At 34.0% G+C, this 17,885-nt stretch overlaps 2 protein-coding genes across 5 annotated transcripts in view; both read right to left on the bottom strand.

Moving 5' to 3' along the window:
• The window catches only part of LOC100159811 (neuroligin-4, Y-linked-like), a 516,542-nt gene that overhangs the window by 220,107 nt on the left and 278,550 nt on the right, over positions 1 to 17,885 (bottom strand). The window lies entirely within an intron of this gene.
• LOC100160234 lies at positions 6,010 to 17,780 on the bottom strand. The gene is made up of 5 exons (XM_016803238.2): positions 17,475 to 17,780; positions 11,439 to 11,513; positions 10,345 to 10,527; positions 6,660 to 6,932; positions 6,010 to 6,558 (listed from the first exon to the last, which is right to left on the bottom strand). The coding sequence occupies exons 1-5, from the start codon at positions 17,553 to 17,555 to the stop codon at positions 6,514 to 6,516; spliced, it is 657 nt and encodes a 218-aa protein (XP_016658727.1). The 5' UTR covers positions 17,556 to 17,780; the 3' UTR covers positions 6,010 to 6,513.

Genomic DNA, 17,885 nt, shown 5'->3' with positions numbered 1-17,885 from the left:
TATGACGCATAATAAGTATCACGAGCACTATCAGTGTTTTTCATAATTTTTAATTAACCGAAGGAAATCTGCACAAATACTGGTACACGATAATACGATTTTCGTATGAGTGGCCTCTACACGTCCCTGAATGTTATTATTTGCTAATTTATTATAGGTTTTAGTATTTTATTTTTTTATAAATTTAATGTCATACAGTACTAATAATATCATGTTTAATGTACATAAGATATAAAATGTTTATTGTGATATTCCCCGCATAATATATAGATACGTATATATTTTATAATATTATGTTGATAATGAGTTATAAAACAAATACATGTAACGTCTCAGATGTCGTGTTTCCATTGTTCTTCTCAAATTAATAACAAAAAAACCTCTCTGGAATTTTCACTAGTGTACACACTGTACACGTGTGTGTGCATGGAAGAGAGGGCGTGAAGGAGTATGTTAAGTGATGTATATATGACATATGTACCACCACGGGTTACGTTTTTTTTTTTTAATTTACACTTCCGCCTATTGAATATTACTGGACTAATATAATAATATTATTATGGCTATCAATCGTCTGTGAACAATAACCGTTGTTGTTGTTAAAGTTGCATTATAAATGCTTCGTTGTGCGAGGTGTAGTATCATATAACTTTTTGTAATGTAGCCGTAAGATCGAGTGATACAGATTTATATTTATCTATTATTTTATAGCAATGTCCAGTAGAGATTAGGGGATTTAGTGTTGTCTGAGATTAATGGAATATCCAGTGCACTACCTAATAGTTGATTCTTTTGTCAGTAGAACCTTATAATCTCAACAAACATTACAATTTAAAAACATTTGAAGTAACCAATAATCATAAAACAAAATCTAAAAATTAAATTATATTTGGTAACGTTATCATTATAACATTTAAGTTTTTTTTTATTCAGTTCCACATATATTTTTAATCATTTTTTTTTTACTGCGTTTTTGGATTCAACAGCCTCTAATTACTAATTAGTCAGAAATATCTCACTTTATAACGTGTACTTACTAATAACATAATATACATTATTTTTAGATTCTGAGCGGAGCGGTGAGTTTTCGGATACTATGATCATTAGCATTTTGCAGGGGTTATGGTTTGTTGAGGAACACCATGTGGGGTGAGGATTCGTCACTGAGACTCGGGTGGTCACCCATCTGGAAACTAAAGACGCCGCGGCCGCCCGATGGTTGACCTCAAAACACATTAATGTCTGAGGCAAACAAAATATAAATTATGATATAATATATCAGCTACCTATCGCGGGCTACCTGTATTATAATTACGTAAGGTCGTATACGCCGATCGCTTTCGACGTACACTACTAAACACACACAATACTATTAAAACATAACACTTTATTACTGTTCCGTCCAACGGAGTCACAGTGACCACATCAAGCGATCGACCCTGAAGGACCCACATATTTTGTCTACTCCTGTCACTTATATATTACTATCGCTTAACCTAGTTTCTATTTTGTCACATCTACTAAAGCTTACTGACTAAAACTTGCCACTAAATTTTGTTACACATTATATAGGTCCGTAGTGTTTAATTAACCTAGTTAATAGTTTTAATATTAATAATGTCTATGTTTATATTATTTTTGCTCGGTACAACTTACAGTAGGTACATCTATTTTTTGTCCTATGTCCGTGACCCATCCTGTATATTATACCTCTCTATTCGAAATTCCAACTTGCTCTTTACCATGTGGGATATAATATACATTTTTTCATTATTTAGCAATACCTAATTATTAATTAATATTTATAAAAATATACAATTCCATATTATATTATTACATATTTATATATTTATAATCTATGTAATACGTTGTATGTTGTGTGGTATTGATTTCAGAGCACAGCACATTTAAAAAGTAAAGTATTTTTTATACTTCTGAATACATATGTTTAAATTTGTTTCATTGTTGTCATTTTTTTTTTTTTTTTTGTTTTGTTTTAACTTTTAAGTGGTTTACAAAATATAATTTTGTGAAAATAAATTACAAAACTTTATAGTATAATAATATACACACAACACACACAACGGCGTATTTGATACATAAAATGATTTTAATTAACACTGTTTTATGAAAGGTTGCAGCGCCGTAGTCGCCAGTCGGGTAAAATGTCGCAATACTGTAAAACCACGCGTGCACGATTGCTTACAAATTCACATGAATTAATATTTGATTGGAAACAATGGAGGAAACAATATATATATTGTTTTATTAACATATTACAGTGCTTAGAAACGTTAATTAAAATATATACTACGCGAGTGACGGACAACAATACAGCGTGTTGGTAGGTACCATGATACATAATAATATATAGGTGTTGTACAGGGTGAATGAAGTCCTGACAAATGAAATGGCTTTTGCTCTAATCTATATTTTAAAATTTTTTTTTTGTATTTTATATAATTTAATGACACTCGCGTTACATGTATGATATAATATATTAGATTCTGAGTAGAGCGATGAATGTATATTGATTTTATAAAGATGTGGGTGTTTTTTTTTTTTATTTGTATCTGTGTACACGATAAGTAGTCTAAATAATTCTTTAATTTTCCTCTTCAGTATCTTGTTCGATAAGAAAATGAATCTAGTTGGTGCTTCGGAAGGTCAACATTCCAAGAAGTTTTCAAAAGCGCAGGGAAAAACAAAAAAAAATTGCAACAGTTTTTCCACTCGAGACGATTGCCGTATGGAAATAATATAAATCCAAATATCTAAACGCGCAGACACGTGTTCATTCTGTCTGCAGTCGACGGGTACCTATATCAATTTCATATAATATATTGGTATATTATGAAAAACTGACTCGCGGTGGACATTTCCATCGAAACCATGAATAATATTATACGCATGATGGCGATCCACCTAGAACGCTCACACTGTCATCGTGTATTCCTTTAATGCCTAATGAATTTATTCGAATTGTGATTTTTTGACATTTTTAAGTTTAGGACCATATTTTCAAATGGATACATTATTCATACGATTTAATGAGCGTCACGTGGTGCTTTACCATCCTTTTCTTAGGTTCTGAGCCACGGAGACATAAATTTACTGATTTTACAACGAAGAGTTTTTTTTCATCACTTTTGGGGCAGTACAAATGCTTTGATCTTCAACTTCGAGTTGGTTTCCGGTACCTAGTTGTAAGACCTAGGTGGTGCTTTAGGGAGGTCAATATTATAGTAATAATCAATACGAAGAATATAATGACATGAAATGTCAACAACAAGTGAACTACGTAGTGCAGTTATCGACAAATTAATATAACGCATTAATAATTATTTGATCGAGTACCCTTGTCATAATATTTATGATCATAATTTAATATCGTCAAGCGTACATAATCGTCGCAGACCCTTATGCGGAACGCTGTACATATTTTATTGTCACTCTTCCGCAGTTACTCGAAATCAGCTGTACATCGTATAAAGTGTTTTGCAAATCAAAACGATAGTCTGATGACCACCGAATGTCGATCGACGATCGGATGATATTATTCGTTTCAAATTTTTTTTTTTATCAATAAAAATTGGATCGTGACGATACGAGACGTATTATTATGGTGGCACGCGGGCCAAACCGAATCGCGAGTGACTGCACGAACTTCTCGTCGTCCAAACCCCGATAAAATATTATCAAAAGAGCCATAATTCGAGTGCATAACATAATAATAACAATATGTTCGTTGTGTGCATACGACGGATGACGAGAATCATGAATGTCCGTATGGGATACGACAGACGATGTACCGGGAATGACCCCGTCGGAAGTATAAATAATAATCTAAACACGCGTAGGCTTGAGGCACGCGTGTCGGCGATGTGGGTGTGCAGGGGTGGACTTCTCGTAACCAACTATACAATATCCACCCACGCGGGTGCTACGTGCGTTGGTGTAATATTGATTTTTTTTTTACACTTTTACAACGATATATTTTAATAATACCTGCGAATAACTCGCGTCCGATCGACGACAACCATCTAGCCGCACTGCAATCGTTTCGGCGGAGGGTCGCGTCAAACACTATTTATAATAATTGTGTCTCGAGCAGTGTCGACCATCATAATATTATTATATATTTTCATAGTACAAATATTATAACACAACTACGACGCGCGTTATTATATCGACGTTTTACGGCGGTGGCAAAACCGTTAGGATATTTTCAATATTATATATTATGAAAGACCAGCGGACTGTTCGCGTACGTTTACAGCTGCAGTACGATCGAGAGCAAGTTATTATGGTATTGTGACGGTGTTGCGACTCCGCAGAAGTCTTTGTTTTATTTTTTATTTTTTTTTGGTTGTGTATCTATACGTCACCCTATATAAATCGATCCACAGTACTATGAAACGCGGCGATACGATAATAATATTTATCACATATGACTACACAACATAATATATAGGTACGAGAGCCGGATTTGTGCGTTGACGAAAGTTAATATCCACGTTAAATATAATATGGTTTTGTCGACACGAGCGTCTTACGCCAAATATAATATTTATTATAAACCGACTGCAATAATCCGGCCAAAGTTACCTATGTTCAATATTATATGTATTATTATATCGTCGGCTGTTTCTATAAACCGCGAATAATGCGTATACCAGATTTATCGTAAACACATTCCACTGTATAATATTATATACTTTATCATGTGGACGTGCAATATATATAATTACAATAAAAATAGGATTGAAATACTACGGCATCGATTCAGCACTTTCAAAGTACAAAGACTCATACTGTTTGATTATATAATATATATTATATAATATACGACTTTCATAATACTTAGCATACAACGACGTTGATGTTCTAATTTCTAATGTTGACTTAGTTATCATTATAATATTATAATTGCATATTAGACCCGTACGGTGATTTTAGTGTATACATTTAGTTTTTTTTTTTGAAAGGTGTCGCTTAAATTATTATGTACCTAATTGCCGTTGGGAGATATTTATTTATAATAACATACCTATCTATTGTTGATGGTTTTTCGATATTAAATTATTATCGTATTTAAATTTCCATCATCAGTGAAAATAGTGATGAATAAATCTCGTGCAATAGTATAATACACAGGGGAGACGGAGTGGTCGAGCGGACTAAGGCGTCGGTTGTGACACACACCGGTGCTGGTTCAAACCTCGGTTAACGGGCGGAATTTTTCTTCGGGCAAGTCACGGTGTCCGGAAAACAAGTGGGCCTACGGGAGCTCGCTTGAAAATCTACCAAAACTACGCACACGTGTTTACACCTACTGTTCCCTCCACCACAGTTAAAAAAAAACCCACCCAATGGCCTAAATTGCCGCGGGTCAACTAATAAAAAAAAAAAAAGTATAATACAAAACATAATATCATATTACATTATAAACGATATTATTATTAAATTATAAGAGATAACTATATTAATAAAAAATATGATTTTTCTCACAAAGAATATTTTAGACATATTGTAGTTCAACGAGACATTCAATAAAGAACGAAACACTGACAAAAACATATTTTGAAAAATGTCCACGATATTGTAAATACAACGGAAAGAAATCTCTGTAAATGACAAATTTTATTAACCGAGAAGTAAAGAGTTGGTATTGTAGGATTTATTAAAAAATCACGAAGACACATTGAATATTAAATTTAACAGTAAAACTTGTTTAGTGGTGTCTAAACATAATGCGTGTAGTTTACACATCAAAACAAAATTAGTTAATATGTTAGTATATCTTAAATAATCATATTTCATTATAGTTTATTAAGATCGATATTGGTAATAAGTCATATTTTGTGATAAGTTTTGGCATCAAATTCAAATATTATAGTTTATTAAATATTAATAATATAATATTCTGATCATTCATCAGTGTAGATCAAAAATAATCAAGCATTAATATTCGTGCTATGAAATAATAATAATAACAAGTTAAATTGTGTGTAACAATTATTGTAACTATTTTTTTGTTTAATATACATATACTAGATTATTTCGTATAACAAAAAAATAAAATGTTTATAACAACTTTTTGTTGTTGTTGAAATTAGGAATAGTAAATTTCCAACAATGCCGAAAGAATTTCCTAAAGACTTTTACAATACTAATGTATCAAATACAATAAATAGTGTTAATCTATAGTAAGTGTTATAGTAAAAATACATAGGTAAGACATATTACATTTTCATTATTTATCAATATTTAATTTTATAAATCAGTCTCGATCGTTGGTATTATATACGTTTATTGGCGTATCTACTATATTATAAATATATTTAGTTGAACATTTACGAATACCCGTCAATGTCCTTAAAAAGTCAAAGCAAATATACCATAAAAGGTACATATTATAATATAATGTAAAATATTTTCTCGTTACACACGTAGGTACGTAGCACAGAAGTGAAACCGACGCACTTAGCACACTGCATAAATTATGGACTGTTAATATTCCGTGTCGCGTTTCTCGGGAATGCTTCGGACTTGTTTCTGCAACATAAATTCTAAATTACATATAAGGCGTTCTTTTTTATATACCCTTCAGACACGACGTGGCATCACGCACAGATGATGGTCCACTGGGATTTTACCGAAATTCCTTTGAGTATCCCGATCATCGTATCGGCAACGTCTCTTGTGAATCCGTCCACGTCCCGTTTCACGATTTCGGAATCCGATTTTTCGTAGATTTCGGCACCGTTGAGCACCAAGTGCTTGTACGCGGTCATGAATTGTTTTCTGAACGATTCCAAAGTGAGCGCGGCCGGAAGATTCCAATTGTCCTGCGACAGTGTGTCGATGGCTCTATACCAGCTAGAAACGGCTTTTTTCACCGTTTCACTCACGTCGGGCCTGTCTTGTAACTATATAATATATTAATATCGTTTGAGTATAATATTCGCAAACGTAACGTCCTATCAATATTATAGCGGTGAACTCGCATATATTATATGGTGTAGGAGATGAGGGGGGTACACGCTCTGAACAAATAACTATTATATTAATGACGTATTATTGGAGCACACGAGGTCACGATGACGTCGGATGTATACCCCACGGAGACGCGCAGCGGCGTATAATATCTAAAGCTCGACCTGCAGTGTAAGGCATGAGGAAAAAACAATTATTTACTGCCCCAAATTTATCGATTTTTGTTATTTTTTTTTCATTCAGTAATATTTATTTTTACGATAATATTTAAAAACGTTGTTACCTGCATAACAATATTATAATATAGATTATAGATAAAAATCATAATCAATACCATGCCGATCCGCCTGTCACTAATCACACCACCCCCTCAAAGAAGCTACATGCAGATAGGATGTATATAACAAAATTGTGTTGCTACTGCAAGGACGACAATGAGGGAATATAATATTATTGTTGTATACACTATTGTCTTTTTTAACGTGTGCATAAAATATTCGATATTGTTGCTGTTTGGATATTTTTCGACGTCACGCACACATACAATATGACATTTTGTAAGTATTTTTGTGCGATTATACGGTAGAAAACACAAAGTGATATAGTAATATATTTTTGAAAAACGTGCATCCGGCGCACTGAAGTTTGGTCGCGACGTCGTGTCAAACGAACAATAATGTGCAGATATCGACAAGAGCCCACATCGAACTACCCGGCAACCGCGGTTATAATATTATTAAATATTATACACTCGAATGAAAACCAAACACCACGATGATGTTATATAGTATACTCGCATACATGTTATTATTATTTATGTACAAACGCTAAATTAATATCGTTCGTTTCGGTCTATTATTCACACTCGGACTGCGTGGCCGGGTCGACCAAACTGCAGTTTAGAAGTCGGCCTGCAGAGACGCGCATAATATTATATAATAAACACGCGTAGGTATATATCTATAAACAATAATTTTATACCCATATTGTTATGCTTAGGGCCCGTTTAGCCGCCTCACATACTAACGTCGTTTCCGCCACCGCCGCCGCGGAAAAGTAAAAGAAAAACACCGTCTGTTCAAAGTTTGCATCGGATAACGCGCCAGTGGTTCTATACGGCGTAAAACTACCATGATAATAATAATATGGAACACGTCTGTGCGCGTTTAAAAGTCTCGCAAACGAGTGATTAATCCTTTCGGTCGGTGTCCGCGCCATGCGACGCTCCGACCACGGTTGTGTTATACTCGCTAACGGCGGCGGAAATGCTCTCGAAACTTAGACATTTCGCGGCCGACCTTACACCCACCCCCCCCCCCCCCCTACGCAGTCATTTCGGCTGTGACGTTCGTAAAATAACGCGTGCCCTCCAACCCCCGCCACCCCCCTCACCAGTCGCAGAGTTTGAGAGATCTACCGTGGCCATTGGGTATAAGTATCGTTTTCTTTTACCCCACCCCCTTTTTTCTCTCTGGTTAAGTATATATTTATAATACGATATGATATTGAACTATAATTATAATATAATACGCATTGATTTTCTCGGTGGATTTCTGTGATTTAAAAAAAAAACCATCCTGTTTTTATATTATAGCTATAAACAGCAAAGCGCATATAATATACACTTGGGGTATAATACAACTCCTCTAAGGGTACACTCCTCCGCCGAGAGCTGTGTTTCACGCCACTCCGCTCGCCTAAATTTTAAATTCTTATATTTGTCTATAAAAAATAAAAAGTCGTTTGTTCGGTATTCGACGATATTTATACATTTTTTTTTTTTATATTATTAATCTAAAAAAACAATCTGTTCAAGGTGCACGATAAGTTATATTTTACACGGTATTTTTATTTACAAAAGCGTAAATCGTATGGATTTACGGGCGTGGATGAATGGCCGTTTGCAATATACTCGCATAAAAAACGTAACGCTTTATTTTTACGTACTAACTATTATATTATATAATTCACAGTTACGTTTACGTTCCAGCCGGTGCTTTATCGCCGGGGAACCACTATAATATTTTTAAAAGTATTTTTAGCATTTACCTATTATTACGTCCTAAGTAAAATTTTAAAGTTTCCATTGAAGAATCATTACCTGCGACAGAAAACGGAACCTACGCAGTGTCGATACGATGGCGTGCCACGAGCAAACTCCGCGGTTAACTGTAGTATATAGTTAAGATACATATTACGTGTTTCGATCCCGCGCACGTAACGAATTTTGATTTTTCTTACGAATTCCTTGAAATTTACCCGGGATTCCATCGAAACTTTGTCAAGTTTTGCGTTTGACAATAAATTGGTCCATACGCCAACAACTATCTACCATAGTATAATAATAATATACGCGGTATACCACGTAGTTACACACTCGACGGTAGGTTAACAAACCAGAAAGCTGGCGTATACCGCTTATTACCGCATAGTATTATTAGCTCGTTTCGGCTTATACGTTATAATTATTATAATACTGATATTGCTATATTATTATTATCATTATTACTATATCAAGTTTTCGGTTTTGAATCTGACGTATTTTCCATATAGCCTGACACGCATTTTCGATCGGCCCCCCAGCAACAGGTACATATTATTATATTATATTTACAAGGTTACAAGAAGTTTGTCGTGCAAAATTAGACGAGACCACGAAATAAAAACACAAAACAATAAAATTAAAACTGTAAATCGATGTAGCCTAAAACGTGATATCTTTATTGTTTTTCATTGTATATTATCATCACCGAAACGCAGTGTGCGACCGGCGCGATATGTGTTCAATAACATAATAATATATTGAAGACGTCCATCATACAATATTACATACGTGTTTTTGGTCCTCGAGTATTCCCATTTCATCTAGCCTCCCCTACCACTGGTCGCCCGTGACGTGATAATATAATATTATAGTTCGTCATTTCGTGCGACTTACCGAGGTTCTATTCTCCAGTCGTTGGTCGCGCGACGGCAGTGACGTTAAACGACATGACGAAAATCGAATTATTTCGCGGTATTGACGGCTGCGGCGGGCACGTGGAGCAGCTTTCGTATTACCACCACCACCGCGTACACTGGGAATATATATTTTTTTGTCCAGAGATCTTAAACGAGTAACCCATATATATATATATATCTTATTTTATTATTTAAGTACGCGATTTCTGAAATGAGACGTATTGGCGGCGCGAGATAGTGGTGCGAAAGGATTTTACGAGCCGTAATCGGGTGTTATACAATATATAGCGAGCCCACACCGTCAAATCCGCAAGTCTCCACAGTGTATATATATATATACATACGTGCATTGTGTGAGTGTGCCCGTGTGTGATAAATACTTACGGACTTAGCCCAAGCGGCCAACTTGGTCTTGAACCTCACGCAGTAATTGAGAAATCCGTTTTCGGCGATAATGCCCAGGGGTGCGTCGGGCGAACGTACATCGCCAAATTCGGTCCAAGCGGACGTGATGTAGACGACAGCCATCTCGTAATCGGAAGACCAGTCGAACGGAACGTCGTTCGTCTATATATATATATGTGTGTGTGATATAATACATATATACACACACGTGCCAATATTAGGTATATACACCGCTTAGGGATTACAGTTCTATAGCTTACTGTCTTCACGACATATGTGTATAATATAATATAATATATATATATATCATTACACTGCAGTTTTAGACTGCAAAAGTACTCAAAAAATCATAAGTAAAAATGTTACATCTGCAGACTTCCACATTTGATATAGGTCTCTACCCACTGTGAGAGGCGTGCACAGACTTTCATCGCGGATGCAACACATATTATACAGAATAAAGCAGCCCATTTTTTTTTAACAATCGGACAAATCGCTATCGAACAACCGAGATTATTAACAATATTGTATATGATACACAGGTTGGGTGTGTTATGACAGTGGCCATAATAATATAATTAGTCATTTTGACTTGGTTCATTTTTGTTGTGAATTATAGGTATAATATTGTGCAAAGTATCAATTATCTAATATGAACAAATTCCTTCGGATCCATATTGTATCTATACTTATATTGAATAGTTAATTTTTCTGGCTGTGACCAACTTTACTATATTTTAACTTGCCCCCAAGCTTTCCAAAATCAATCGGCCCAAAAAACGTTGCAGACGCAGCAAAGGTGAACCTTTTTCTGCACTCGTGCGAACGCCTATGACGGACGGTACCTGTATATTATAACACGTCAGCAGTGGTGGCCTCACCGTTAATTTCCCGTTTTCTTTGTGCTCCTCGGAAAAAGGGAAAACCTTACGGTGGAGCCACTCTGCATAGTAATAATATATACGTACGATATATTGTATAGCAATAATATTATTACGTATTATTATTATTATTATTATTGTTATTATTTTCATCCTCGTCGTCGACGTCTCCACGCCGTCAAAATTACTCACCGAGGACATGGTGTCGCCGACCAACGACGACGCCGAAGGCTTTAAACTTCCCATGTGGTTCGCATGACCAGCAGACTGGAAAACCAAGAATACATATTAAATGCGCGATAATGTGTCTGCGAAAAAATCGATTTAACCACACACGCGCATCGTCGTTCCATTATATTATTATATAACCACGCGCGCGTAATTTCAGCGTTCGTATAACGTTATGAATTTTAATATCACAAAAGTCAAAAGATATAATATTGTAATATCGTAGTGCACATCGTGATATTGTAGGCTGAAAACTAAAATGGTATATTTTCCAATTATTTATTCTCAAATCTGTTATGAAAATAGCATTCCGACAACGAGATCCGTCTTGCGCGTCTCTGCAAAACAAAATTAATCATACTTGAACTGTATACCTATGCTCTATTTTAATATATAGATTAAAATCGATGATTGAACAAAAGCCTATTGTATAAAGATTAATTTCTCGTGTTTTTTTGAGTGGGATTTTAAATAATTGCTTTGATCGTTAAATCGCTTATCTGAAGGATGTTTCCGATGCCGCGATATTACTAATTAAAATACAAAATATTTATTAGGTGCGCCGCCGTGTACAACTCAAGTAGGACCGTTGAAAACGCCGGTAGGTAGGTACATCTCGGTAGTCGAGTAGTTATAATAATAATAATTTATTGATAAGTATACCTACTGATCACGAGGGTCGAGATCAGCTGATACGCATATACCCGCTACTTCTGCGCACCGCCTAACGGATAATAATAATATGAAAAACTATGCAATAATCCGTTTTTTTTATACGTTGAAAAAACCCACGGTTACGATAGTATCTATAACTTACGATAGTGTCTATAACTTACGATAACCTAATGCGTATTGATATATAATGGAGGATATTCGCCTCTCGGGTCCTTCGCCTATCCTGCGGAAGGTCCTGCGCAACTACGTCGCACAAAGTGTCGTAAAATTAACGCAGCTTGCGCGCATAATACGTTTTTAATTACAGTCTTGTAAATTATTTCGACTCCGACCTTTCCCGGTATGGCATAAGTTATGCGCGCGTAACGAACAAACAAAAGCCTAAAAAAGAAACCGTATAACAGCAGTATTATAATATTATTATTATACACCGCGGCCGTGTTTAAGGTGACAGAAGAAAAGTCGGGCTACACATATTGCCATGTCGTCCCCACGCATACGTTTCCCGTAAATTAGATGGTAATATAATATTTCAGTACAACGCATTTCCGTGAAAATCTCTTGTCACACACTCGCGAAGGGTTTTTGCGACGTAGAATTTCGTCAACACCCATCGGATCGTCTAGACGAGTTTTCCCGAAAATAATATGTTTGTGTACAGAATCGACTTTAGCGCCGAGTCATCAAATTTACCACCCGGGAACAAATGTATGGTTTAGTCGATTTTAGCTCCATTAAATTTATTATAATAAACCTACTCGTCGAAAAAAATTCAGTAACTACCTTCTATTAATTGAGGCAGTTACGTTATTGTTGTAAATGTGAATTTACATATTATACCTACTGAACTATTATAAACCTTGTATCTACCTATAGTATATAATTAAACAAAATGAAAAATTGTGTAAGTTATGTAAACAAAAATAGAATTTGTATAAAACAAATTTAAATGAATACATAAAAAATATTGCCACCATTGCTCACTTCACTACCTCCTAGCTTAACATGACAATGACGGCCCACTACTGACACTGCACACGTGACAACCCACCGTTACATTATTATTATTTATAATTGTATTCTGTTGCGGCGTCGATGAAAAAAAAAAAAAGGTATAAAATTATACCTTTGAAAAGATATTGTAAGTTTTTGCATTTACGCGCGGCCGCAACCCTTTGGAAATTTACGAACAGGTGTGTTCCGGTAAAGATAATTTTGTCAGCGGAGAGGGCGGGAAAAAAACCATTTCGCTCGCCTCGAATTTTCAACACTTAATATTAGTATAACCGAGCGTAGATACGGATTTTTTTTTTGAAATATCACGCCCGAAAATTATGCAAATTGTATAAAGCGATTTTTTCCTATAATAATAATAATATAGTACTCATAAATAAAAATGAAATCCACGCACTTTTTGCGTATAAATAATTGTATTTTGGTTCGTATTTTTTTTTTATTTTTTATTATTACCGGAAAACCTAATTGAATACGAATTTACCGAACTCGTGTCTGGCGTTCATAAAATCGCGTTGTGCATCGATCAAGACGAATAATAACGTTACGTCCATTGCCGTTCATAATATTATTATTATGCTTTGGCCTTTGAGAACTAATAAAGGTACCTAGGAAATAATTATTATTATATAGTCGAACTAGGCCGCCGCCGTATTAGACATAATAATATTATATCGTTATGCACTTATGTCTCACGCACATCTCATCGCAATAAATCCATAATATTGTATTGTTATGCTAATCATTAGGTTAACACACAACTTGTATAAAACACGTCCGTGTCATATGCACAACATACACACTACGTCACTACTTCAATGTGTTAACTTAACCGCAGTGTTTATCGAACCGTTATTGTTTTGCCTACACGTTATAATAATAATAATATTATACTATTCGTAAATAAACGAATAATAATTATTCCGTCGACTACTATGCTAGATCGTCGATACTCTGCTCGAGTTATAGATATTATAAAATAGGCCCTTGTATACAATATATCGTACATAATTTGATTCGGGCGCTCGTGATAATATTATCATTGTACGACGATGATAATGCGCTGTGATATCGATAATATAGGTAGGTATACAATATATTATATTATATATGTTTATATGTTTTCGATCTCGAAACATAAAAACCCGTCATCTGTGGCCATTATATTTGGGCATTTTACAGTCATTTAGAAAATACGATATTATAATATTATCCTCGCGCACACCTCGTCCTGGCGACGGGTTCACCTTGAACACTACGCCAAACGTATAATACAACGATGGCTATAATTCCTGAAACGCAATACCGCTGAGATACGCACGTCCTCGGGAACGAATTCGGATCGCTAAACCGTTTACGGTCTCGCAAAAGTTCACATAATATTTTTACGAGCGCGTATCGAAACGGTATAATATTATGTATTATTATTATTTATTTGTAAGAGTCGACTTGTAAAACTCGACTCCGCACACGCTCAAAGCCCACGATATTTTGGTGTACGACTGCGCGAGGTGAAGAAAATATTATCTATTCCGGTTGCACAGGTCGGTATAATAATGTCTATCGATTACGATTACCATCATACACATTTTTTAACGCGAAATTGCGTTGGGATCTGAGCTTGTATGCGACGTAAACCACCGTATATAAAAGTATAATAATATTATATATATATATATTATATTATATGTATAGGTTCACCGGAATATAGTGGACTTGGTTTTTTTTTTTCGTTTTACCGAAAATCGAGTTGAATAGTATTTTTTTCCCCCCAAAAGGCAGCAGACAAAACGATTATCCAAACGACAATTTATTTGTAATAGCGTTTGGAGGAGGTGGGTTGTGGTGGTGGTGGCGGTGGTGGGGTTGGTTGGAGAAATTGACCAATCGGTACCAATAAAAAGTTTTGAAACTATTATATCCCCGTACGCGTCGGGTATTTTCAGTTCTATAAAATACAATTTTTTTGAACAAACTGTACGGACAAATCGCTAAAAGCCCAATCGAAACTACCCTTAACGGTTAAAACATGTAACAATAAACGTTTATTTTTAAATTAAAAGCAATCCCATACCTATGCACAGGTAATAGTATTTTATATAGGTATAAACCATAGAAATGAGATTAAACGGTATATTATATTATTATTATTATTATTATATTATTATATTTATTATTCTGTATTCTGTATAACTAGGTTATAAATTGCATTATGCACATACAATGAATATTGTTACAGTCAAAAATGTTGTTATGAAACATTAAAAAAATATATAATATACATAATGAATTATCAAAAGTATGCGAATCACAAAAGCTTGAAAAAACAGTAAAAAATAATGTACCTAATTAAAACACTGAGTTCATCGTGAAAAGGTACATAAATTAAATCTTTGGTATGATGTAAACTTGCGTAAACATCTATTCACATACAGACATACTTAGATAAAGGCTTAGCTAGATACAGATCAATAATAGTCAATAATAATTAATTTTAAATTTGATCACTAACGCAAGTTAGTTTTTGATTTAAATATTATATACCTATTATTATGATTTTTGTTCAATATATTTTGTTATTTACGAATAATAGATTATTTTATTAATACGGCCAGAAATTATTTTATATATCGATAATATTCTTTGCTATTACATATTATATAATTTAATATTATAAAATGTTTACGTATTTATACGGAGTTGGATATTTTGTTTATGAATACGACTGTTCCTCTGAACTTATTATCTGAAATAATACTAATCTTTTATTTTTAATTTGTCGATTTTTATTCCGAGTAAAATAATAATATTATATTATTTAAATTATAATTTCTTTTTAGATATTATCCCATTTACGATAAGGACCTAGATTATTATTATTGAGTATTGAACTATTCACACAGGCGTATTGATAATGGCTGCGGAAATGAAATATTATATAATTTTAACCTCGCACTAGTCCAATGATACAAAAAAAGAAAAAAAAACAATAATACTTTTTTTTAACAAAGCGATTATGTTTATTTTTCGTTATTTTAATTCATCCTAGTTTAGTAGTTGGCTGTTTGGATCGGATGATATATTTCGTTACATAAAATAAATGAAGCAATGATATATTTTTGTCAATTTAATTAATTCAAGTTTTAATGTGCAGCAATAAAATAATATGATAAAGAAAACCAACGTTGTTTGCGCGCAAATTAAATTATACATTTCACTGGCATACATAAATCGCCGACTGAGTAATACCGTTGGGAATTGGGCATTTTAATAAAAGTAGTTAAACTCTATCAACTATTTAGAACCATGTTATTTTTGTAATTAAATTATAGCCTTAAATGTATTAGGAACAGTTTTCGTAAGAAAGGCGACCGGAGTTAAGATTTTTATGTTTTTGGTACGCTTGGCTGCTATGGTAATTTATTGCAAAATGAAAAAAATTGGTATCAAAATTTAAAATAGAAATTTTCAGTACGAATATATATGAAAATTAAATTTACCACAGATGTCAGACTTGCGATAGGTCTGAATATAAAATATAATTTATGTATTTCTTCTGAAACGTTGAATCCCAAAGTCTACACCACCTTGATTCGAAAAGGGATGTAAGGTCGATAATCTATAACTGTAGATAAGGAAATATACTTATGGGATCCGTGTCCCATTCATTCGATATAAACTGTGAATTATTATAATTAATAAGTCGTTAAAAAATTATATTTATGCATATTATTTCGATTTACAGTCAAAAAATAATCTCTTCAAAAGTAAACTTTTTGGACCGCCATTTGAGAACAGTTAATATTATACTATTTTAATAAATACGATGCGAGAGGCGAAGGTACCTAGCATTGTTATTATACGAAAGAAAAAAACCAAAAATCTTTCCTTACTCATAACAAAAAATGTCGAGTGACGTAATTCCGAGAATTAAAAAAATCTCATCATATTTTATATTCTAATGCTTCGCGTATTTACGAGTTATATCAAATTTACAGAACAAAATTAACGCACATGAGCGTAATTTTCGGTCGTAACAACGAAAATCGGATTATTTCATCTATGAAATGGAGAAAAGTCGCCAATAAACAATACATATATATATATATATATATATATACACCGGAACTGACTGCGCTTACATACTTGACCTTTCGACCACACGCGGTACTCAAGTACAACGATTATGTACCTACACACAAAAACTCAACAAACGAACGATAACGAGACCACATACCATAATATACCGCGCTCGTGGTTACTAAAAATATAATGTCACGATATTAATAATATGCTATATTAAATGCTTACTTGCAGTGGTTTTGAGCTGGTCGACATTGCGACGACCGTGACAAACCATAATACCGAACCTCCTCCCAACCTTTGGACCATGATGCGGCGGCTAGACGGTTATATTATTATTATTGTCGTTAACGCTGTTTGGCAGGCATATAATATATTTTTATTATATTTTATTATTTATATTATTATTATGTTGCACGTCGATTGTGAGAGACGCGTTGGCGTTCTGTGTAAAGTCATACTGCATTTCAACAGTGGTGCCCAGCGGCGGGAGTCGAATAATCATGATATTATTATATTATAATAATTTTATTATTATCATCGGATAGGACGTGAAATGAGATTAAACAGTAACAAAATAAAAAAAAATAATGGAAAATGTTTCTCATATGTAGTAGTATGATAATAATTATACACGTC

The sequence above is a fragment of the Acyrthosiphon pisum genome, chromosome A1, assembly GCF_005508785.2.
Source record: "Acyrthosiphon pisum isolate AL4f chromosome A1, pea_aphid_22Mar2018_4r6ur, whole genome shotgun sequence".
Classification (NCBI taxonomy): Eukaryota; Metazoa; Arthropoda; class Insecta; order Hemiptera; family Aphididae; genus Acyrthosiphon; species Acyrthosiphon pisum.
This window is presented reverse-complemented; position numbering and strand designations above follow the sequence as displayed.